At 41.9% G+C, this 23,434-nt stretch overlaps 1 protein-coding gene across 7 annotated transcripts; it reads right to left on the reverse strand.

The window, feature by feature from the left end:
• Nucleotides 1–1,061: 1,061 nt before the first annotated feature.
• TBC1D7 (TBC1 domain family member 7) lies at nt 1,062–22,515 on the reverse strand. 7 transcript variants are annotated; one of them, XM_048225805.2, is made up of 9 exons: nt 22,278–22,497; nt 21,513–21,585; nt 20,764–20,920; nt 19,254–19,334; nt 16,484–16,671; nt 12,850–12,987; nt 4,082–4,227; nt 2,629–2,758; nt 1,062–1,627 (listed from the first exon to the last, which is right to left on the reverse strand). In XM_048225805.2, exons 3-9 carry the CDS (start codon nt 20,873–20,875, stop codon nt 1,541–1,543), a joined length of 882 nt encoding a protein of 293 aa, XP_048081762.1. In that variant the 5' UTR covers nt 20,876–20,920; nt 21,513–21,585; nt 22,278–22,497; the 3' UTR covers nt 1,062–1,540. The 7 variants fall into 7 exon arrangements, with proteins under 7 accessions (XP_048081762.1, XP_026367293.1, XP_026367292.1 ...); XM_026511508.4 differs by having other exon boundaries at nt 20,764–20,883; nt 22,278–22,496; XM_026511507.4 differs by lacking the exon at nt 21,513–21,585 and having other exon boundaries at nt 20,764–20,883; nt 22,278–22,515.
• Between the last annotated feature and the right edge of the window lie 919 nt (nt 22,516–23,434).

Consider the following 23,434-nt stretch of genomic DNA (forward strand, 5'->3'; position numbering starts at 1 on the left):
GACAGTAAGAGTCTTCCCTTCAGCTCGTCTGGACCCCCCCCAAAGTTGTGAAGAGGCAAGTGTCAGCCCCCTAGGCTTCCTCCTGCCCAAGCATCCAGGCGCCCCGTGCCCCCCTCCCTCGCTCTGTGGCACGCCTGTCTTCTCCCAGAACTCAGGAGTAAGCAGGAGCACATACCTTGAAACTAACCTCTGGGTGAGAGGCTACTAATTCTTCATTTCTTCTTTCTCTGAGGTTGAGATTTACTATCACTTGACTTTATAATCTTTATTTTACTAAAAAGCTGTACTAATGATACGTGGCTCACAAATTAAATAAAAGTACAATTATATTTGTTTTAGGACTTCTCTGTGAATTTCGCATATCCCCCAAGATCAGCAAACAGCAGACAAGCGGAGCAGGAATTCCTCCTTCCGTGTTTTCTGTCTCCAGCTGGCTGGGAAGTTCTTCAGGGGCAGAGGCAATCACTGAATAAATGTAAAGCAGTAACTGTAGACAGCATTTTGCTTTAAGGAGTTTTGTTCTGGGTGTATTTTTTTGTTTTAAAAATGGAATACTCTTGGTTATGTTACTATTCCGAAGTACCAGCTGGCTTCAACAACTCTGTTCACTCTGACTTTTTTCTCAAGAGTTATTTTACACATTAGGGAGGAAAGGAATTCTCCAAATTCTAACTGCATAATTTCAGGGTCTCCCTCCTCTTCTGGGGGTGGGGTAGGGTAGAGAACCAACTCACCACTCGGGCTCCTGCATGTGTGACCACTGAACCAGTCTTGAACAAAGGGCCTCATCTCAATCACTGGTCTCAAAGCCTACAACTGTTTAATCAACACTAACCATTATGTGGCGCGACAGGGCCCAGGGCATTAGCTATTAACCTTAGCCTACCATTTCTCCCATTCCAATGCTGGGTGGCAGAGTGATCCCTAGAGCACACCCAACATTTAATGACCCATCAGGAAAAAACCATGAGTCTGGCAAGACATCTGCAAGTACTCTCTCTCCTGGTAGGTAAATTTAGACTTATTTTGTTCAATAACTTTCATTCCAACTGACACAGAAAAAAGAAAGTAAGGCTTTTATTGAAACCTATTTGGCAAGACGAAGCCTCAGAAAGTAGACAGCTTAGATTTAAACATGTACTGCGTCAACGGAGCCGAATCTGAGTTGTCAACAAAAGGAAGTTGTTCTTTATTCCAGAAATAGCCTTAGAAAGTAACGAGCATGGTGCTAATTAGAGAGGGGAAGGGCAGGCTTGCCTATCAAAGCACCTGCCCTCCGTGGCTGAACTGCTCTGAAAACAGGGAGGTATTTTCGAATAACTCTTTCACATGCTATTCAGAGTTGAACTTTGTACTTCTGTGTAACCACAAGTTGGGCTCCACAACACAACGTCACCAGGTATCTTAAATAATTTTACTGGGGAAAAAATGATGCTCTGAGCACCAAAGCAAGAGCCCTATTTTCAGTGAGTGTAGCAGGCGGTGTCCTGAGAACACACTGCTCAGGGCGGGTTGGGACACCATGCGCACGCGGGAGCCGTCAGGCTGAGTGCACTGGGGTCCCACAGTGTTTGTGCCACAAGTCGATGGCCTTGCTCACAATCGCGTCCGAGCTGTCCTGGGGAATCTGTGGACAAGCAAACCAGTCACCGTGAAATTTCGGTGTGTATAACTTCCTTGTCTCCCTCATTCGCTGCAACATAGCACTTACTGCCCCCAACCCCACAGAGTTCTCATGACTTTTCCGAAAGCGATCAAACGAAAGGCTACGGCCAGGATCTTTGTTTCACAGACCACGTTCAGGAGCTCTGGTCAGACTGCCTGGGTTTCAAGCCAGCACTTGCCCACTGTGTGCCCCTCGGCAGGTTACCTAGGCTACCTGAGTTCAGATCCCATCTCTAAAATGGGGCAAATGACAGCCTCTCTTCCCAGGGCCATTTAGGATTACGGGGGAGACTCCGTGAAAAATACTTACAGCCACTAACAGAATGCTGAGGACTCATTTATTCACCACACGTTCACGTGGTACTTACTATTTACTGAGCCACTATTCAAATGTTAATAGTGGCCAATTAAAAAAAAAGAAAAATAGATTCTGGGTCCAGTGAAATTCATCCCGGCATAAATCTCCACCTCTCTCCTGGTTAAGGGTATTCTAAGATACACAGAGATTTAGACCTTTCCCTACACGCACTAAGTATATACTTAAGCACATGAATAAACCCAACTGGGATTCTGCCAGAGACAGTAACAGCAGAAAGGGCTTACAAAATCCCCCACAACATCAGGCTTCCTTTCCCACTAAAAAGGATTACTCGACCTCGCAGGACAGCTGTCACCTCTTCCTTTTCTCAACAAGCCTGTTGGTGGTCACATCAGGCGATAAGACTCTGGTCTTCATGCACACCATGGTAACAGTCTCACTGCTCAGACTGTCATTCCCCAAAGTGAGGTTGCAAACTATAACCCACAGACCAACTTTAAGCTAAATTTTTCCAAGGGGGAAAAAAGTGTTTCTTATAAGGTAAAAAGTATCAGAGAAAGAATGTAATGCAGTAGGAAAATCTGGCTTGCTAACCTGACTTCCTTTCTAGATTCAAAATCAAATTTAAAAAAAAGCACACTTACATTTTCCAGAAACTTTGTTATCTTCTCTGCACTGTTCAGAGCCATTACTTTTATTTTAAAGGTTAATAAAATTTCCACAGCTACAAAAACTAGGATCTTACAGGATCCACTTACAACTTTATCCCAAACCCTATAAAAAAATCAAGAGATATAATAAAATTATTTGAGTTTGAAATTTATGTTTAGCTAAACATCTCACATTATAAAATTAATTCAAATTACTCCCTTTAAGTATAAACTTCAGAGAAAAGCTATAATGAAATAATCATCAGAAAAGCAAAACACAACAAATGAGCCATTTGAAACATATTTCACACACAATCAGCACTGGAAGGGAAAAAGGAATGATCACTAAAAAGTACTTGCTCTGCAAGAAATCTACCAGACACCCACTCCCTAACGTTTCGAACCTGACATTTAAGGGAAGGAAAAGTCGTAAACCAAAGTTTGGATTTTATTAATATTGTGTAATGCTAATCTAATCATTAAATGCTAAGGAATAACAACACAGCATATGAAACGAGATCAATGCAATTTCATTTTCCAGTGGTTCAAATTCCTAAAACTTCTCCAAGAGCTTAAGGAGCTAGGGGGCGCCTGAGTGGCTCAGTGGGTCAGGCGTCTGCCTTCGGCTCAGGTCATGATCTCAGGGTCCTGGGATCAAGCCCCGCATCAGGGCTCCCTGCTCAGTAGGGGAGTCTGCTTCTCCCTCTGCCCCCTGCTCATGCTCTCTCTCACCATCTCTCTCTCTCTCAAATAAATAAATAAAATTAAAGAGCTTAAGGGGCTAGTTATTGCTCTGTAACCACTCTAGAATAACTATTCTGGTAATTCCTATACCTCTTAAAGTTGGTGTTACACTCTACGTGCTTAGCCATGTAGTGTCTTGTGATGTTCTCTGCATGCCACCTTTCTTCCCAACCACCTCATACAGTCTTGGGGCAGGGGAAGGACTCTTAAATGCCAGCAACATACGTCTGGAATGAATGAAAGCTGACAGTGAGTCTCTGATCTCTGCCTGCCTTCAGCTACTTTAAAGATGTCATGATGGAACTAAGAACAGGAAGATTTCCTCCAGATCAGGACCTACCACATTTCTGGAAAAGAAAAGCCTAGACCTGTAAAAGAAAAGCTCCTGGAGACGGTTTCAGATGTGAATATTGTACAGCATCCAACATACTGAGGGCCTTCAAGGTTTCTAATTATATATGCTAATTTTTCTAGCATCAACATTAATTTGTATTCGTGTTAGGTTAACATGACTAATATTCGAGCATTCCCAACTGTATAAATAGTAAGTAGAATCAAGTGTTGCTCTGTTGCCTGCCAGAGAAGCTGGTTTCAAATTATGGTATTGTCCTCAAGCAAATGCATACTCCAGGGACGATCACATGAAAAACCAGGACCCTCCTCTGCCTCCAGGCATTCGGCCACCTCTGAAAGCGATACTTGCCTCTGTAAACTGGATTCAGGCAAGCACCCCGCGAAGCACCTCTTGAACCAGAGATCGTAAGGAAGTCTGGACAGCGCGGAACACGTCTTCAGATGACTCAGCAAACGGCTATCTTCCAGATTCAAGTATTGTTCAAAAGCCTTTGGCTAATGATTAAACAGGAAGGGAGATTACTCGTTTCCTGTGACGTAACATTACCTGATCTTACAGCCTGCGATGAATAAGATGAATCGAACGTACATGCTGAATGCAAGTAAGTGCTAGAAAACAAAACTTCAGACTCACCCAAGTCATGGGTGACGCAAAGTTCCCAGGTCAGCACTAACCAGAGCAACCAGCAGTGTGGGACTGAGGGGTTTTCCAGGACAGGACTGGGCAAAACCAAACAGTTCTTCCCCTTAATGTTCCCCCTAACAGCAGTAACAAGGTTCCACAGCTGAAGGCAGAAGTCCAAAGCAAAACTCAACTGTTCTGGGGAACTAAGAAAGGCCCACGAGACTCCTGGCTGCTCTGGAGCAGTAGATGATATACTCAGGAAAAAGGGAGAAGGGGAAAGGGTAAGACGAAAGAAACAGAGTAGGACCAAAGTGGGGAGAGGGAGTTCAGAAGAATGAGACAAAAAGAGCTGGACGTGAAAAGGGCCCACCAGTCCTAGAGCACACTGCTGCCAAGCACGACAGTGCACCATGCCGAAGAGACCCCGACAACAGAGACATCCAGAGGAGGCACTCTGTACCCCACATGCAGAAGAATTCTCGGGAGGCAGAGAAATAACGTGGGGGGAACAAAGCACCTGGTAGCCACCATGAAAGGTTAAGCAGCAGGCAACTCTAGGAGCCTGGGAGAGCTAACAAAGCTGGCTCCCAGACCAGCCAATCCGCTGGACACAAGCTGCTCTATTTAGGGTCCACTGGCCAAGAACAGCGCCTAGGGGTCCAACCCTGAAGTGTGTATTCCCTATTCAGAAAAAAATGGCATCCCGTATCACCTAAGCAAATGCAAACATTTATTTTACTAAATATCTGCATCTCGCCCAAAGAGGTAATTCATCACCCTTACAAAGTTCACTATAGCCAAACCCTATGCAACATACAGGGAATAGAGTAAATGATAATGTAATGACATAATGTCCCTGCCTTCAGGGAGCAAATAATCTGCTTGAGACAAGCATGTAATAAAGCTCTCATGGGGTAAGCACAGCATGCTGGACACACTGAGGTGGGAATCCAAACCCAGGCTTAGAAGCCACCGACTCCCAGAGAGGTGACATCTGAACAGGCTTACAAAGAATGACAGGAGCTAGCCAGGCAAACAGAGGCCCACATATTAATATCAGGCCCAGTTTTCCCTCTTTCAGGGGATCTCTAATTTTTTCTGCTTAACCAACTTTCCTACACTACTTAATAATTCCTAGAGCTTCTCAAGAACACTACACACAACTCCCCAAAACAGAAGCTTTTCTCCAAAGTACAAGTTGTCAAAAGGCTATCGTTCTCACCTTTCACCTCTAAAACCCCATCTAGAATTTTGGTTGGTTCTGCCAATGGAATGTTTTTTCACAAACTGACATGGGTGAACATACACATACACACATTTATATATTATGTCTCATAGCAAAGAAAAGCTCACCTAAAAGTCAGTACAAATAACAAGATAGATGAGAGAAAATTTTAAACTAGCTCTCCAGTACCTAGAACATTACTCGGCATAGTAAGCACCCAACATATAACCGTTAAGTAAATGAATATCATGAATTAAATGAAATGTTGAAATATGTTAATCAACATCTTGATAATCATTCAATGTACATCTTCCTGCCAGTCTTAAATTTTTCTAAATCTTTTTTCTGATTTATAATATGTTCATTATAAAAAATCTCAAAAATATAGTAAAGAATAAAGAAGGATATAAAGATCCCTTAAACTCACACTACCCAAAGATAACTACTGATAATATATAGTTGTATAGCACCCAATTGTTTTTCTGTATACATTGCACACACTTTTATTAGCTGGCCTCATATTGCATACACAGTTTAGTATCTTGCTCTTTGCACTCAACATATTGTGGGGCATTTTCCCCACAATAAACAACCTTAAACAACCTTAAAGGGTGACTATCCCTAAATCAAGAGAACTTCTAAAACCAGAGAAGAAAAAGCCAAAACCTCAAAAGAAAAAAATATAAATGACTCTCACTCTTAAGAAAGATGCTCAACCTCGGTATTTAAAAAAAAAAAAAAGGGGGGGGGCACCTGGGTGGCACAGCGGTTAAGCGTCTGCATTCGGCTCAGGGCATGATCCCGGCGTTCTGGGATCGAGCCCCACATCAGGCTCCTCCGCTATGAGCCTGCTTCTTCCTCTCCCACTCCCCCTGCTTTGTGTTCCCTCTCTCGCTGGCTGTCTCTCTCTCTGTCAAATAAATAAATAAAATATAAAATAAATAAATAAATAAATAAATAAATAAATAAATAAATAGAAAACCCAAAACTACACTGAGGTATCACCTCTAGTAATCACATGACTGTGTATTTACCCAAAAAATATAAAAACACTAATTCAAAGAGATACATACACCCCAATGTTTACTACAGCATTATCTACAATAACCGAACTATGGAAACAGCCCAAGTGTTCGCCAACTGATGAATGGATAAAGAAGATGTGACATATATACCCAATGGAATATTACTCAGACATAAAAAAAGAATGAAATCTTGCCGTTTGCATTGACGTGGATGGAGCTAGAGGGTATGATGCAAGTGAAATAAGTCAGAGAAAGGCAAATACCATATGATCCCAGTCATATGTGGAATTTAAGAAACAAAACAGATATGGGACGCCTGGGTGGCTCAGTCAGTTAAGTGTCTGCCTTTGGCTCAGGTCATGATCCCAGGGTCCTGGAATCCCCCTGCTCAGTGGGAAGCCTGCTTCTCCCTCTTCCTCTGCAGCTCCCCCTGCTTGTGCTCTGTCAAACAAATAATATATTAAAAAACAAAACAAAAAACCAGAGAACACAGGGGGAAGGAAAAAGAGAGGGAGGCAAATAACGAAACAGAATCTTAACTCCAGAGAACTGATGGTTCCGAAAGGGGAGGTGGGACAGTGGGTGGGTGAAATAGGCAGTAGAGATTAAGAGTACACGTACCATGAGGAGCCCTGAGTAACATACAGAACTGCTGAATCACTATGTTGTACACCGGAAACTAACAGAACACTGTATGTGAACTATACTAGAATTAAAATTTTTTAAAATCAATGAAAAAAATTTCACCCTTAAAAAAAAAAGCTATACTGAAGTATCATCTATCTCTCAGCTATCAGACTGGTGAAAATGACACACCATGTTGGCAAGGGGGACTGCAGGGAAATGCATTCTCATTCACTGGTCATGAGAATGAGGTCTATGAAGGGGAATTTGGAAATATCTAACAAAATAACATATGCCTCTACCCTTTGATCCAGTCAACCTATTTCTAGGAAACATATCCTCCAAATATACTGGTAAATAAGTGAAAAGGTATATCCACAAAGCTATTTATCCGTAACACCGTGTATAATAATAAAAGACTGGAAACATCCTAAGTGGCCAATAGAGAACAGGTCAAATAAACGAAAGTATATATACACGGTGGAATAATATGAAGCTGTGAAAAGGAATAAGGAATGTCTCTGTATACAGTTGACCCTTGAACAACATGAAGTTTGAACTACGTGGGTCCACTGACACATAAATGTGTTTTAAATAAATACATGTACAGTATTATAAATGTATATTTTTTCCTTATGATTTTCTTGATAACATTTTTTCTTTAGTTTCCTTTATTGTGAGAATACAGTATATAATACATATAACATACAAAATACATAGTTGTGTTAATAGACTGTTTATGTTCTTGGTAAGGCTTCCAGTCAACAGTAGGCTACAGTAGTTAAGTTTCTAGGGAGTCAAAAGTTATACATGATTTTCAACTGTGTGGAGGCTTAGTGCCCCTAACCTCAGCATTGTTCAAGGGTCAACTGTACATATGCCATGATTTCTAGCATATATCAGGTGAAAACAGCAAGGTAGAGAAAAATGTGTATCATATGCTACTACTAAATCTAAGAAAGATAGTACATATAAATACATATGTATAAACACTTTTTTTTAGTGGAGAGAATATTTACATTGCCTGAAAATTTTAGCATACAGCAAATGATGGATGAGATTATAATTATATTTTAACTGCTAAACTTTTAGGCTATTTCTAATATTTCCATGACCCTCGAATTCTTAGTTTATGAAGAAAAGAAAACATACCTCATCAACAGAAGGCAAAACCTGACAAACAAGAGACTTAACCACTGAGAGGAATTTATATTGAACTTAGGAAGAGGCTGTTAATAGTGTTTATTTAAAAAACAAAACAAACCAAAAAAAGTCTCTTTAGGATAGCTTTTAAAAAGCAGAGCGATGGCAATGAAAGAAAGTTCACTTACTTTAATGATTAAACACAATTAAGCCTGAGATGGCTTAAGTATGGTCTGCTCTGGAAAGAGATTAACCAGAGAGGCCGTCCAGGTCACACACTGAAGTTAGAGTCTATTCTCCTTGCCAAAGACAGGCCTCGTCAAAGAGCAACATTTCCTAAAGCTTGTAAAGAGAAGAGAAGCTGTGATGTAACCCTATCAATCAGAATATTACGACGTAATAAATGTGTCATCACCAGATAGAGTCTCATCTTCTTGTCATGCCAAAAACCCATCACTGCCCATTACATGTACATTTCCCTAGGATGATAAAACAAGCTATGCTTTGTGATAACCAATTTAGTTGGTAAAACCACAAAAACTTGAAAATGATAGATAAGATTATAAAAACTCTACTTTAACAGGAAGATAGGAAGAAAAGATCCACTAACCACAGTAATAAAAATTTTATGAGAAACTCAGCACAGTTTAAAAGAGAAAAATCCACGTAAATCACTAAGTCAAATAGCAACACAAAGGTATTTTAACTTTTCTTACACATTCTGAAGAACTTAAAAAAAAAAACTTCCTATTTAAAACTATGTGTTGAGTACTATAACGTACATATTAAGATAAACCTCTTTTTCGAAGATGAAGAAATTAAGGTTTAGAGGGCATTTAATATCTTGCTGATTCAAAATTCATTTCTAAAAAGAAACTGGAGTCCAAGCAAAGCCAACGCACTTTTGAAACAGAACAACAATATGAAGGAATTTTCCCTACCAGCTACCAAAACATATGAGGAAGCTATATTAAATAAATCATATGGTATTGGCCCAGGAATAGACAAACAGCTTGATGGGGTAAAAAGTCCAGAAAGAGATACAAATATATACAGAAATCTAGCATATGATAAAGGTGGCATTTCAAATCTGTGAAAAAAAAAAAAAAAGAATGAACCGACAGATTGCTAAGTGGTAGGTAGTTCTACTGCTTACTAACTGTGTGACCTTGGGCAAGTTACTTAACTGCTCTGTGCTTCAGTTTCCTCGTCTATAAAAACAGGGAGGTGTGTTAAAGTCAAGTTTTCACTAATAATGTAAACTGCCTGGCATGAAGCACGAGCTTAATAAAAGGGGAAGAGGAGGAGGCTGACTGAAGGTTTACTGCAGTTAACAGCAAAGAAACAAGGTCAAACCTGTGTCAATACCAATCACAAACACAAATCCCTCACAAATTAAAGGACTCAATTTTAAAATGTTTCAATATAGAGGCACCTGGGGGCTCAGTCAGTTAAGCCTTTGACTCTTGATTTCAGCTCAGGTCATGATCTCAGGGGTCGTGAGATGGAGCTCCACATCGGGCTCCGAGCTGGGTGTGGAGTCCGCTTAAGACGCTCTCTCTCTCTCTCCCTCTGCCCCTCTTACCCCACCCCCACTCCTGCTTGCTTGAGTGCACTCTCTCTTCCTCTAAAAAAATGTTTTAAAAACATATTAAAAAAATAAATAAAATGTTTAATATTTTTACAAGTTAGAGAAAAGCTTTTAAAAAAACTTTTTTTTAATCTTAGAGTTAGAAAGGGTTTCCTAAATAAGATACAAAAAGCAAACTATTGACAGATCTGATTATATCAAAACTTTAAAAGTCTCTATAAACAGGGAGAAAAGATTGTCAGCATATTAACACAGGATTAGTATCCAAGGTATATCAATAACTCCTACAAATAAAAAAGAGGCAAACAAAATAGAGAGGTGGACAAATACAAATGACCAATAAGCATATGCAAAGCTGCTCAGCTTCCCTAGAAAATGAGGATATGTAAATTAAAATGAGATACCATTTTCATTATCAGATTAACAAAAATTTAAGAAACTGAAACTATCGAGTACTGGCAATGGAGTGGAAAATAGAAAATCTTATCTCTTGGGGGAAGGAAAATCAGTATGCCTTCCGGGTGAGCAGCCTGGCAATTAAAAACTTTAAATACATCTCTCTTTCAACTGAGCAGTCCCCTTACAGGCACCTGCCCTACAGAAACACTCACATATATAAAAGACTCATGTAGAAGGGCATGCGGACTGTCAACATGGATCTGTTATATTAAAACATGGCAAAATTCTTAAAATGAAATAATATGAACACATTTTTAAGAGGAAAAAAAAAGTGGTTCTAAATGAGTGGCTCTCAACCCTAGAAACACTTCAGAATCACCTGCAGCTTTTAAAAAAATAGAATTCTGCCCCCCCCAACCCCGCTCCCCACCCCAGAGATTCTGACTTAATGGGTTTGGGTGAGGAAAAGCACTGATAATTTTTTAAAAGCTCCCAGGTAACAAACTGAGGGCTTCAGAGGGGAAGGGAGTGGGGGAATGGGATAGGCTGGTGATGGGTATTAAGGAGGACACGTATTGCATGGTGCACTGGGTGTTATACGCAAGTAATGAATCATGGAACTTTACATCGAAAACTAGGGATGTACTGCATGGTGACTAAAAAAAAAAAAAGCTCCCAAGTGGTTCTAACAGGAAGTCAGCGCTGAACACTACTGATCTGCACTGACTTGAAGAGCACTCCAAGACATTAGGTTTAAAAAAAAATTGTAGAGCCATATGAACGATATCATATTTATGTGATTTTTTTAAGTTATATATATAAAAAAATATGAATCATTATATGCATATGTGTGTGTGTGTATAGATGCACGTGTGTATATATGTCTATACCTGTGCATGTGGATGGATTCCATCCAACCTAATGTATACAAACAGTCTAGGATACACACCCAGCTAATGACAATGTTTACTTCTCAGAAAGTGGGGAATGATGAGGTACAGATCTATGGGAACACTGGATTCATCCAGATTAATACTTCAAGAACATACTTATTACTTGTGTTATCAAAAATAAAGAATTCTTTAAACATAAACTAGCAAAATGCTATGGAATTTACTTCAACACTAAATAAGAAAAGCAAATTACATCATGGTATAATCTGGACCTCTTGATTTAATTAAACGAGTAACATTATGCTTCCATCACCATGCTTGTTTTTATTGAAATTAACTAAGTGGATTAAATTTTAAATTCTGAAAATCAAATTTTATGTAATTGAACTCTATAAAACACTCTTGTAACAGTGCTCTACCAAGCTAAAGGGTCTTCTTGCCAACTGCCCTGATGACTGCAGTCAGCACAGTGATCCTCAGGGCCCCATCAACCTTCCTCAGCAGCCCTCGGCTGGCCCTGAAACCACTCTCAGTTACTGCTTTCAACAGGATTTCCAAATGAAACAACTTGATGATTTAAGAAAAAAGACATTCATTTTTAAATGAGAGGAATAAAGGAAAAAACCTGCAAAAACAGAATGGCAAAGAACCACTGGCTTATGTGGAGGAAGCAAGTGCTGAGCCACTCTCTGGACTCCCGAGTCCGAGCACAGCAGCCGGCCAGCAGCTGCCTCCCTCATCGCCATTCACCTCTCCTTCTTCACTAACAGAACCCAAGTTTAACAGATCACAATATGCCTGGCTGAAACAAAACAAAACAAACAAACAAACAAAAAACCACCACATTTCCCAGCCTCTGCTGTAGTCAGAGGTGGTCAGGTGCCACGGTCCTGCCACTAACAGATACGCAGAAGCAAAGTCTGTCCAAGGGAGACAGACTTGACTGGCTGCTCCTTCTACTCCCTCGCTTTTGTCTTCGCCCTTCCCTCCCTACCTGCCTAGAACACAGAGGTCATGGCTGTCACTCCAGCATCCAGCTGTGAGCAAAAGAGGAAGGAGCACACCTAACAATGCTGGACCAAAGGGACAGGAGCCTGGGTCCCCGCCAATATGGCACTGTGGCACTAGCTCTGGCCTGCCTTACCTCTAGACTTCTGGTTACGTGAGAGAAAAATATAAAGCTTCAGGTAGTTGGGCTTTCCGTTATATGCCGCCAAATTCAAACCTTAATGAATTCAGAGAGGCAATTCTCGATAAAGCCAGTAGATTCTAGACCAGGATAAGGAACAGAAAAGAGCAGGGGCTGCCAACTACGGCGTGCAGCAGGCCAAACCCAGCCACGACCATGCCTGCATGCGTTGTCAATGGCCGCTCCCATGCAACAACAGCAGAGCTGAGTGTTTGCAAGAGAGACACAGACCATCCGGCCCATCAACCTGGAAATATTTACTACTCGATCTTTTATGGAAAACATTTGTTGGCTCCTACTACAGAGGGTCCACTCATAATTGTAGCAGCACCAGGAAGTAAAGATATTTCCCCAGTACCACTACTCACCCCTACCCCACAAGAGCCAGAAAACCATCCCTTACCAGCTGGGGTAAAGACTCCCGGTATTTGTTATTTAATTGGTTCACGAAGCATCGGATGATCCAGTAACAGTCGACACTATCCTCTACCATCTCTTCCACGGCTTTGGCAATGGCAAGAAATACTTCATCTTCCGGCTCCTGAAAGATTAATAATAAATCTCTGGTAAAGGGAGGGAGCCAGCAGAAGAGAGGAATACATATTTCTCTCATAGAAATGAAACCTTACCCCCTAACTTTTGAAGAGGCTGCATTAATAAATCAAAGTGGAACCAAAAAGCACACAGTCCACCACTAAACAGAAGACCAGGTGGAGATAAGGATGGGTAACCAAAGAAATCTATGTGGATCAGTGGTGCTTACGACTGTCCAGGTTTCAGACTGAGCACTCAGAGATTTTTCCACCTTTTAACATTAAAGGTAATCAAAGAAAACATAAATCATAAGCAAGGTGCTGACTCTCTCCAACCGAAAGTATTCCCAGGGCTAGAAGAGAATTTCTTTCAAAAGGATGTGATAAACATCACAAATACTTGGAGACATTTGTTAATACAGTAATTTACAAAAGTTCAATGACTCCAAAGGGACTAACAAAGCATCTTAAAAAAAAATAAATTAAATAAAGCATTTTCTTTATTTCAAAACATTCATACATACCTTTAGAATTTTAAGCACCTTTAAGCACCTAGTAAGTTAAAATGTCCCTAGAATCAGAATTTTAGGAATCAGAAGAATGGCATTTCTCAAACCTTATGTCAACACTGAGAATATGAACATAAACCCTCAAGTAAATGTTAACAAAGTAATCTTATAAAAACTAGAATCTACCTGAAAATCTATTCTGTTTTCACACACTGTATCCCACACAAAATTACATTTTCATGGGCCCTGGGTGGTTCAGTCAGTTAAGCGCCCAATTCTTGATATACGCTCAGGACATGATCTCAAGATCACAGGATCGAGCCCCACATCAGGTGTGGAGCCTGCTTGGGATTCTCTCCCTCTCCCTCTGCTCCTCCCCCAGCTCATGCACGTGTGCACATGCACATGCTCTCTCTCTTTAAAAAAATTACATTTTCATCTAGGATTTAACAGCCGAAGGACTTAAGTGTAAAAAAAGAAACAAAAAGTATCTATTCCCCTTAAAAGCCCCAAGTTATATCAAAATTCCTATTTTAAAAAAGCATTTCATTTTAGGCCTCCTTTCAACCTCAATATTCTATAAAATGTCCAAGAGTAACGGAATCACAATAGCAAACAAACTGAGGGTTGCTGGAGGGGAGGGGGCGGGGGGATGGAGTAACTGGGTGATGGGCATTAAGGAGGGCACTTCATGTGATGAGCACTGGGGGTTATATGCAACTGATGAATCACTGAATTCTATCCCTGAAACCAATAATACACCATATGTTAATTAAATTCAAATAAAAATTTAAAAAAACAGAGTAACAGAATCACAGAAAATATATTTTTCTAAACATGAATTAATGTATCAGAGGAAGAGAGAGAAGGAAGAAAAGGGAAAGACAGTCTCCTTTCTTGGACTCCCACCCTATGCTGGGCACCGTGCAGGGCGCTCCTGAACGTGCCATCTCACAGGCTCCAGGACAGTGTGAGAGGCACGAAAGAGAACCAACGTCCTTGACTATGTTCCCAGCCCTGTGTCGAGGGCTGTCACACACTCTACTAGATAGTAATACTAATGAAGCTGAGTGGGGCTTGATGACTGGGGAGATGTGGGGTGGCAGAGTCAAAACCAACACTTTGATGGCACGTTTGCCCAAGGCCACAGTGAAGGTGTCTGGGCTTGGAGCACAGGCAAGCTAAGTAGGGATGAGGTAAAACCATAACCTTCATTTAGGTATCTTGAACTAATAGATAATCTAACCTAATACATAATTTAAGAACTTGCAGAGTCTACCAAGTTCGCTCTGCCAGAGAAAAGCAAAACTTACAGAAGTTTGTTAAGACTTCCAATTATTTTCAGGGCCATTCTCTCTTGATAAACTTAATACGAGAGGACAACCTCAGGTCTGTCCATGGGAGCCACATCATTCACTTCAAAAGAAAGAACAAGCCAAAACTCAAAGTGCTACAGGGATAGGTTGCAAATTGCAATTAAAAAATAAGTTTCAGGGTGCCTGGGTGGCTCAGGTCATGGTCTCAGGGTCCTGGGATGGAGCCCCATGCCGGGCTCCCTGCTCAATAGGAAGGCTGCCTCTCCCTCTCCCTCTGTCCCTCCCCAAGTCTTATGCTCTCTCTCTCAGATAAAGTCTTTAAAAGAAAAAAAAGTTTTATAGAAATAGCACAGCTTGCAGGCAAATACTAATTTTGAGCAATCGCTGTTTTAGCCAAATGCACAAAAAGTTAAAATGCCTAAAACGAACTTCCAATTACATTAAAATAGCCAAAGCCCAAGAGCTATAATCATTCCTTTGCCTGAACTTTCCCTCTTTCCCCTTTATGAACAACAAGTAACTAGAGTTAAGGGTTTGTCGAAGACAGAAGTTTAAAAACAGGTTGGGGGCCTGCTGGGCTGAGGCTGAGGAGGGTCAAGACGAAGGAGGCAGCCCATTGGGCCTGCAGGCAAGGGCCAAGAGGTAGCTGGCAATACTGCTTGCAACCAGAGGAATGAGCAAAGAAGTAACTGTACTAAGGGGAGCCTTTTCATATTTGCCCTTGTCAGACAAGAAAATGCAAACACAGAAGGGTAAAGGTGAGAAGAACTTGCGGTGCTGGACTGGGATCAGAGGTATCAGTGTGAACTGAGGCTTTTTCATATTCAGAGACAGACATATAAACATACATAGGTGAGTGTGACTGTGTGTACATGATTCTATGTAGTTATAGAACGTGTGTATATTTCCTAGCTCTGCCGACTGACAGGCCCTAGAAGCAACACCACACTGGAAACAACATGCACATCTAGTGTCCTGTTCTTGGTTTCTAGATACCACGTTTTCTTCAAAACAGAAACGGCTGATTTTAGGATTGGGGTAGAAAAAGTACAAGATGGGCTTGGAGTATTTTTTGTGCCAGAAAATAAGGAAATGTTCATTGATGGGAACTTGTTATAAAGACACAGACAGAGGAGAGGGGCGCCTGGGTAGCACAACGGTTAAGCGTCTGCCTTCGGCTCAGGGCGTGATCCCGGCGTTATGGGATCGAGCCCCACATCAGGCTCCTCCACTATGAGCCTGCTTCTTCCTCTCCCACTCCCCCTGCTTGTGTTCCCTCTCTCGCTGGCTGTCTCTATCTCTGTCAAATAAATAAATAAATAATCTTAAATTTAAAAAAATAAAAAATAAATAAAAAAATAAAGACACAGACAGAGGAGAGCCACTGAATGTTTCTAAAGCGGGGCGCTTGGGTGGCTCAGTTGGTTAAGCATCTGGCTTCGGCTCAGGTCATGATCCCAGGGTCCTGGGACTGTGTCCTGCATTGGGCTCCCTGCTCAGCAGGGGAGTCTGCTTCTCCCTCCGCTTGCTGCTCCCCCTGCTGTGCTCTCTCTCAAATAAATCAGTAAAGTCTTTAAAAAAAAGAAAAAAGAAAAAAAGAAAGTTTCTAAGGCAGTCAAAGGCCAGTAGGATGGGACAGTCTAGAGTTGAACTAAGTGTCAAACTAAAGTACCACTAACCAGTGGGAAGGAGGGACTTCGAGGCAACTTCCCAGACTCCAGCTGATACATGCGGAGATAGACTTCAACCTGAGGTGTGGCATCGCTGACAAAGCGAACAACTTTCAGGGCATGAAGGACATCACAGTACTGCTCCTTGCGATACATCATCACCTGGGCGTGGGATTCGTGGTGCGGAGGCAGGATCCCTATACAGAGACCAAGGGGAAAAAAGAATGGGCAAAATACTGAGACACAGACCCAAACCCCTCTATGACAGAGAACCAAGTGAGAAGCTGCCCATCATGATTAGACTGGAATCACACAGATATTTAGTTACCATACAGATTCTGTTCTACAAATTCTGTCTATAAAACAATCTTAAATTTAAAGTACTATCAATATTTGAATGCCAACTGCATCACTGACATGTAGGAGAAATGAAAGGGCATCATAAAGCCCTTGAATAAGTGTGCCCCTAAACAAGACCGTAACCATCAATTATCACAATGATTTCATTCATTCTGGTTGTCGGCCTGGGGCCTCCCTCAGCTCCTACAGACGTATCTCCAGGTTTTGCACTTGGCCCCTGCTACGGACTAAATTGTTTCCCCCCAAAATTCATATACTAAAGCCCCAACCCCAATGAAACTGTAAGTGGAGATAGGGCCGATAAGGAGTGATTAAGGCTAACTGAGGTGGTAATCCAACAGAGATGGTGCCCTTCTAAGAAAAGGAAGACATCCCAGAGTTTGCGCTCTGCCATGTGGGGACAGTGTGGGAAGGTGACCAGCTACAAGCTAAGAAGGGAGGCCTACAGCACCAACAACCAAACCAGCCAGCACCCTGATCCTGGATTTCTCAGCCTCCAGAACCGTGCAGATATAAACTGTTATTTAAGCTGCCCGGTCCGTGGTATTCAGTGATGGCTGCCCGAGTTAACAATACAGGCCTCTCATCTCAGAGCCACCAACAACTCAACAAATCCTTCCCCTCCCCAACAAGCAAACTTGCTCACAAAGTAGCCTAGCTTCAGGACCACAGAAATCTCTAATTTTCACTGATGAAGCCACCTTACATTACATTTTGATGCCGTTCTATGCTCATTAACCCATTTAAACATGTCTACCCGTGAGGCTTTGGGGCAAAAACCTATCTTTTTTACAAGCAAATGGCATGGAAAAAGCCTAGTGGACTACACTAAAATGTCCTCCAAATCTGGGCTAATAAAGATTAAACAGCTGTACTTCAACCCTCCTCATACTATTAGAGGTAGCACAGTGCTTCCCACATTGAGCCTCAAAGAAAGAGCTAGTTCTAAAAAGCTTCTTTCCGATATTTACCTAAAATGTATCAGGAAGCGGGCCTGACAAGGTCCCTGAGTAATCAACACCTGTGCTGGGAAGAGTGAGCTTGTCTCCTACACAGCATGGCAGCTCCAAATCTCCAGTGTCTTTACCACAAAATAACAACAAAGACTTACCTGATAAAGACAAGTGGGAAAAACAGAGGTGATGAACGACTCCTGGCACTCACAAAGTGTCACAAATTACAACTGTACATCTCCCAAGAATCCACTGGTATTATTAACTCATAAGACACATAGCATTTCCCAGTAAAAATAGACAGTACCGACAATATCACCTAAAAGGCATCCCTGGATGGCATTTATTTTGACAGCCGCCAGAAACACCTGGATTTAAGGAAAAAATGCTCAGGGAAAAACTAAAATAGTTGATACTGTTCTCTAGACATTACCTGGATGGTGGCCCACCAGAAACACAAGTGCACAAAGACTGCTGGGACCCACAACAGAAAAAGGCATCATACAGTGCTTTCTAATATGGGCGGTATTCCCTCACTGCCTCCACATTAATCAGACTGAGGACTGCAGATTTCTCAAGTCCTGGAAATACATTTTGGAAAGAAAATGAGGTCTGTCTATCCTACTTCAAATGGGCTCTTACCAACCTAAGCTCAAATCCTAGCTCTGCCACTTACAGAGCCTGCAGTCTTTGTCCCCGTCTGTAAAACTGGGATATTCATGCCTACCTCACAGGAGAATTCTAGATCACTCTCATTTTTTTTTTTTTTTAAAGAAAGGAGAATGGTGATGGATGGATGTTATATGCATCAGCAGGCACAGCACAGAAAAAAAAAATCCTTGACTCAAAAGGGATGCTGCCAGTCACTGTGGCACCTAATACACTTTTTCTTCCACAGAAACTGAGCAGGTTCATTTCTTCTTCTCCTTCAGCCACTCATCACTGAAATGTATCCATTTGTGCTTCTCAGAAGTAAAAACTCTTCCGTTTCTTTCTGACTCTGAGAGCACTCATTGGGAAGTCAGACCTCTGCAGCTGGGAATCACAGAGATCATAAACTGAGAGCTATGGCCTCAGAGTTAATTTAGCTCAGTATCCTCACTTTACAGGTGCAAAAACGGAGGCCTAGCAGGGTCTTCCTCAGGGTTACTCAGGTGATGGTAAAACCTAGACCAGTTCCTTCCCCAATACAATGCTCTTTCCACACCTAGTTTCGGGACACATGTTACTTTCTCTTCTATCATGACTAAATTGACACTCTTAGAGTCACATTTAACGTACCGCTGCTGAAGTCACCTACTTAAACAAACTGCTTTCACAGTGAGCGGTACATCAGTCTCCTGAGAGCAGATCCATCGTGCAGTAAAGAGCCTTACAAAATCCTCTTGTTTCTGACCGATAAGATGATGCATATCCCCTCACTCAACACTTTTAAAGATAAACTTTCCAACTGTTGGGTCTCATACCTAGAAGCACCTTCCATACCAGCGCACGGTACATGGATGGGAGAGGGAACCTCTGACTAAAAGTACAAAGTTTCTCGATATCTAGAGGAAGGAAAAAAAAAAAAACAGTTAGAAGCTTTTTATGCTGATCACATGAAAGTGCATTTCATTTTTTTCAAAAATTAGAGTAACATTTCCTCAGAAGAATTCTACTCTCGTCAGTAGATCTAGGAAAGGCAATGCTGGTCTGATTTCTAGCCCAGGTGTTCCACCAACTAGCTATTTAAAAACAATCAGTGCTTCACGGCGTAGGTGAAGCATTTTGCATATGTTACTACATTCCCTACAACATCAGCGGTAGTTACTGTTTATAGAATTTATTTCACTTAACCCATACTGCAAGTTTGTTGGGCGCAGAAATTGGGGCGCCTGGGTGGCTCAGTCGGTTAAGCATCCAATTCTTGATTTCAGCGTAGGGTGTGAACTCAGGTCGTGGGATCAAGACCGTGTTGGGCTCCCTGCTCAGCCGGGAGTCTGCTTCTCCCTCTCCCTCTCCCTCTCCCCCTCCCCCTCCTCCTCCTCTCTCTCTCTCTCTCTCTCTCAAATAAATAGATTTCTCTTTTAAAAAAAAAAAATGCAGATGGGGTGCCTGGGTGGCTCAGGTGGTTAAGCATCTGCCTTCGGCTCAGGTCATGATCTCCAGGTCCTGGGATCGAAACTAGAGTCGGGCTCCCTGCTCCATGGAGAGCCTGCTTCTGCCTCTCCCTCTGCCCCTCCCCCTGCTTGTGCTCCCTCTGTCTCTGACAAAAAAATAAAATCTTTAAAAAAAATAAATAAAAATAAAAATAAAATATTTTTTAAAATGCAGAAACTGAAGCTCAAAGCAGTTAAGTGACTTAAGTTAGTATAGCTAGTGAGTGTCACAGTCAGCCCTCAAATCTCTCCATTTTTCAATAATCCACAATCAACTGTCCTGGACCTCAGATCCCCCTACTTGTCAAATGAGAATAATTCCAGACATACTTAAAACACAGACTGTCTAGTGAGGATCAAAGATCAGGTGGGATATGGTTTTGAAATTTTAAAAGCATTCTACAGAGTACCATTTTTACCTATGGTTCAGTTTATTTTACTCTAGTCAACAGAACAGACCTTATTATTACTACAAAGAAACTAAAATGTCAATACATAATGTAGGCTCGGTATTTCCATAGAAGAAAAATCATGGCCAAGAGTTGTGAATTTACCCAGAAGCTAATAACACCTCTGAAAACCGAGGAAAGGAAACATATGGAAAATATGAGAAAAAAACATCATTGATTTCTTGAGACCTTTCAAAGGCATCTGACTTGGCCTCGGCAAAATATAAGCTTGAAAAATCCATAACTTCTCCTGAAACACACTATTCACCTGTTATCCTATCACTAAATAATACAGCAGGTAACAAATACTTCTGAATGTCTTTTAAGAGCCTTTCTTTCAGGACAGCTGGGATGACTAAAACCCGATAACTTTAGCTTGTAAAACTCACCCAGCCGGTCATCTTTTAGGAGAATTTCCAATGATTTCTTTTCTTCAACTCCACGAAACCCCACTTTCTCATAATATACTGAACGGAAGTTTCTCTGAGAGTCCTCAGTCATGTTTCATTCTTGGAGGAGAAAGAGCACGGAAGGAGAAAGAGTGAGCTTAAAAACAAAGAATGAAGAATTGGGAACTTTTCCAATGATTTTCTGCAACTTCCCCCATGAATTCGATATACTGAAATAAACTGGCTGCCCTTGCATAGGACTCAATATTAAATATCTCCTTTTAAACAACTAACACCACCTCACCTATGTTCCTTGGCCAAAAACCAAGACATAAAACTAAAGTCCTCTGAGCCGTTAAAATAGATTTCACAAGGTGCAGGCACTAGGGTTCCTACTTATGGGAGTTCCTAGCCATTACACATGTTCAAAGAAAAAAATTAGTGAAATATGAAGATGGAGAAGATGTCATGTAAAAGGGGTTACCAAACAGTATCCACTAGGATTCTTTTTGTTTTACAGATATTATGCATTAAAAAATTAGACTATATTCTAAAATGTTGGCAATGAGTTATCTTTAGGTAGTAGGATTCTCAGTGATTTAAATCTTTCTTTTGCTTAGCCATATTTTTTGAATGGGCACTTTGTAAAATGAAAAACTAAGCTATAAAGTAAAAAGCCACACGTTTCTCACTTAGTTTTCTTTTAAAGACAATACTATCAAATGCAATTACCAAAATTCAGAACTCACCACAGATTAACAGCACTAAACTGTAAACCAGAAGAGGCCCAGGAGTGTAGCCTATTGACAAGTGATGCCACAGCTGGAGACAGAATAACGACTTAAAATCTGGCATCAGAATTCAAAAAGTTCAGCTTCTCAGGTTCTTTCACAATAAACGTTCATAAGACTGACAGCAGGTCATCAGGAAAAGGTCAAACTGGGTTGGCATTTTTAAGAATAAAATGAATGTAACACATTTTTCAGGAAGTACTGCACTGCCTGACTCAAATGCTTAAAACGTCGACGCAAAAAAAACATATATATATATATATACACGCATACATGTACACATATATACACATATGTATTATATTAATATATATGTATAGATATAATCCTCAGGTTTAGAAATCCTGAGAAGTTCCAGACAGCCACGTTCTTATTGAAAAGATAGGCTCTGAGCCCCTTCAGTCACAGGAAAGAAGAGGAATCGTTTCAAATGACAAATTCTAAAGGGTTCTGAGCTTTGGGGACCAAATGCTTTTTTAAAAAACAAAATTACAAAGGACTAAAACACTAAATGAGCTCGGGATTCATTTAAAAACAGCATCCGAACAGCTGCAGGGTGATGCGGTGCCCATTGCCTAAAAACGCCATTCTCGGATTGCACTACAGCGGCATACAGGTCCTGGAGAAAATACTGTTGACACTTCGGCCCGAGCGTCCACTTCAGGAAATGCAAACACACCCTGGTTTGAGACCCCAGGTCCCCTTCTCCCTATTATGCTTCACCTCTAGAAGTGGAAACCACACCCGGGTTGAGACTAAGTGGTCCGGGGGAGGCAGCGGAAACCAGGCCCAGCGCGCTGACCGGCCGGCGGGCAGACGGGCGACGCAAGGGCCGCCGAGGACACGAAAGCGCCCCACGGTGGCCCCCGCTGTGGTGAGAGGTGGCCGGACACCCGCGCCCGGCAGGGCAGCGACCGGAAGAAGCCGCCGGCGCCGCTGTCGTCGCCGGACGTGACGTCAGTACCCGCCCGAGGGGCGGTGTCGAGACTGCGCGTGCGTACTGAGCATGCGCAAAAGCTCCACTCTCGCTCGGAGACCTGGACGCTTGAAAGAGCAGAAAGCCTCTCCCGTGCGAGGTTCAAGGTTGTCTTATCGCGGCGCCAGCCTCTGGCTTCCGTCCTCTAGCTCCTCCGGCCCACACCTGGTCCGGAGAATCTCGCGACCACCTTATCCCCTCTGCCCTGGCGGCTAGTGTTTGGGATGCTGTCTTCTCCAGGGCCGCAAGATCCCCGCCTGCTGGAGACCTTGGAGCCTGGGAGGATGCTCCCCAGCCTGTCTGCAGTGGAAGACTCCTGTTTTGATTCTTGATTCCCTTGTTGTTCTTCCAGTATGTGGAAACAAGTGAAGACCAAGCACATGAAAAATGCAAAGGCAATTTATTCAAAACTTGCTGTGCAGGGGAGCCACCATCCTTTGAGTTTTGGCAGAAAATCAAAGGCAGACAGGAGTGGGAACAGCTGATAGAGGAAAAAAGGCAATGCTTCAGGCGTACCCTCACTGAAGGCTATTGACATGAGGAAGCTGTAGGGAGACTAATTAGAAGGGGGACATCCTGTGTGATCCTTGCCATAGTCAGTTAGCCATGAGTGGCTTTCTCTGGTTGGTCCGAAGTTGGGACAAAAATTAGGGAAGCTGTCAGTTATTAATCAAGTCCTGGCCATTTGGGACCAATTGTTAACGGTCGTTTATTGCTTGACTTCCTAGGTTGTTTCTAAAGCTAGCAGTCTGGCTTCCTGCAAGTTTGACTTAGAGCAGACAGGCTTCCTAGGCTGATTATTATAGGTAAGGCATTGGTTTTCTATCTAGGTTGCTGCAGGTTGTGGGTCAGAGTTCTATTTGTATATATGGTTGGGCCACTGTATATTCAAATTAAACACTAT

Source organism: Ursus arctos, unplaced genomic scaffold (genome assembly GCF_023065955.2).
Source record: "Ursus arctos isolate Adak ecotype North America unplaced genomic scaffold, UrsArc2.0 scaffold_31, whole genome shotgun sequence".
Lineage (NCBI taxonomy): Eukaryota > Metazoa > Chordata > Mammalia > Carnivora > Ursidae > Ursus > Ursus arctos.

Excerpts from the sequence above, each read along its gene's own strand:
- TBC1D7 (XM_057304932.1), bottom strand. The coding sequence starts at position 20,875 with ATGACTGAGGACTCTCAGAGAAACTTCCGTTCAGTATATTATGAGAAA. Across the intron at positions 4,228-12,849 it reads GGGAGTCTTTACCCCAGCTG|CCAAAGGCTTTTGAACAATA; the intron begins GTAAGGGATGGT and ends TTTAATCATTAG. Across the intron at positions 2,759-4,081 it reads CCTGAATCCAGTTTACAGAG|GGTTTGGGATAAAGTTGTAA; the intron begins GCAAGTATCGCT and ends ATTTTTTTATAG.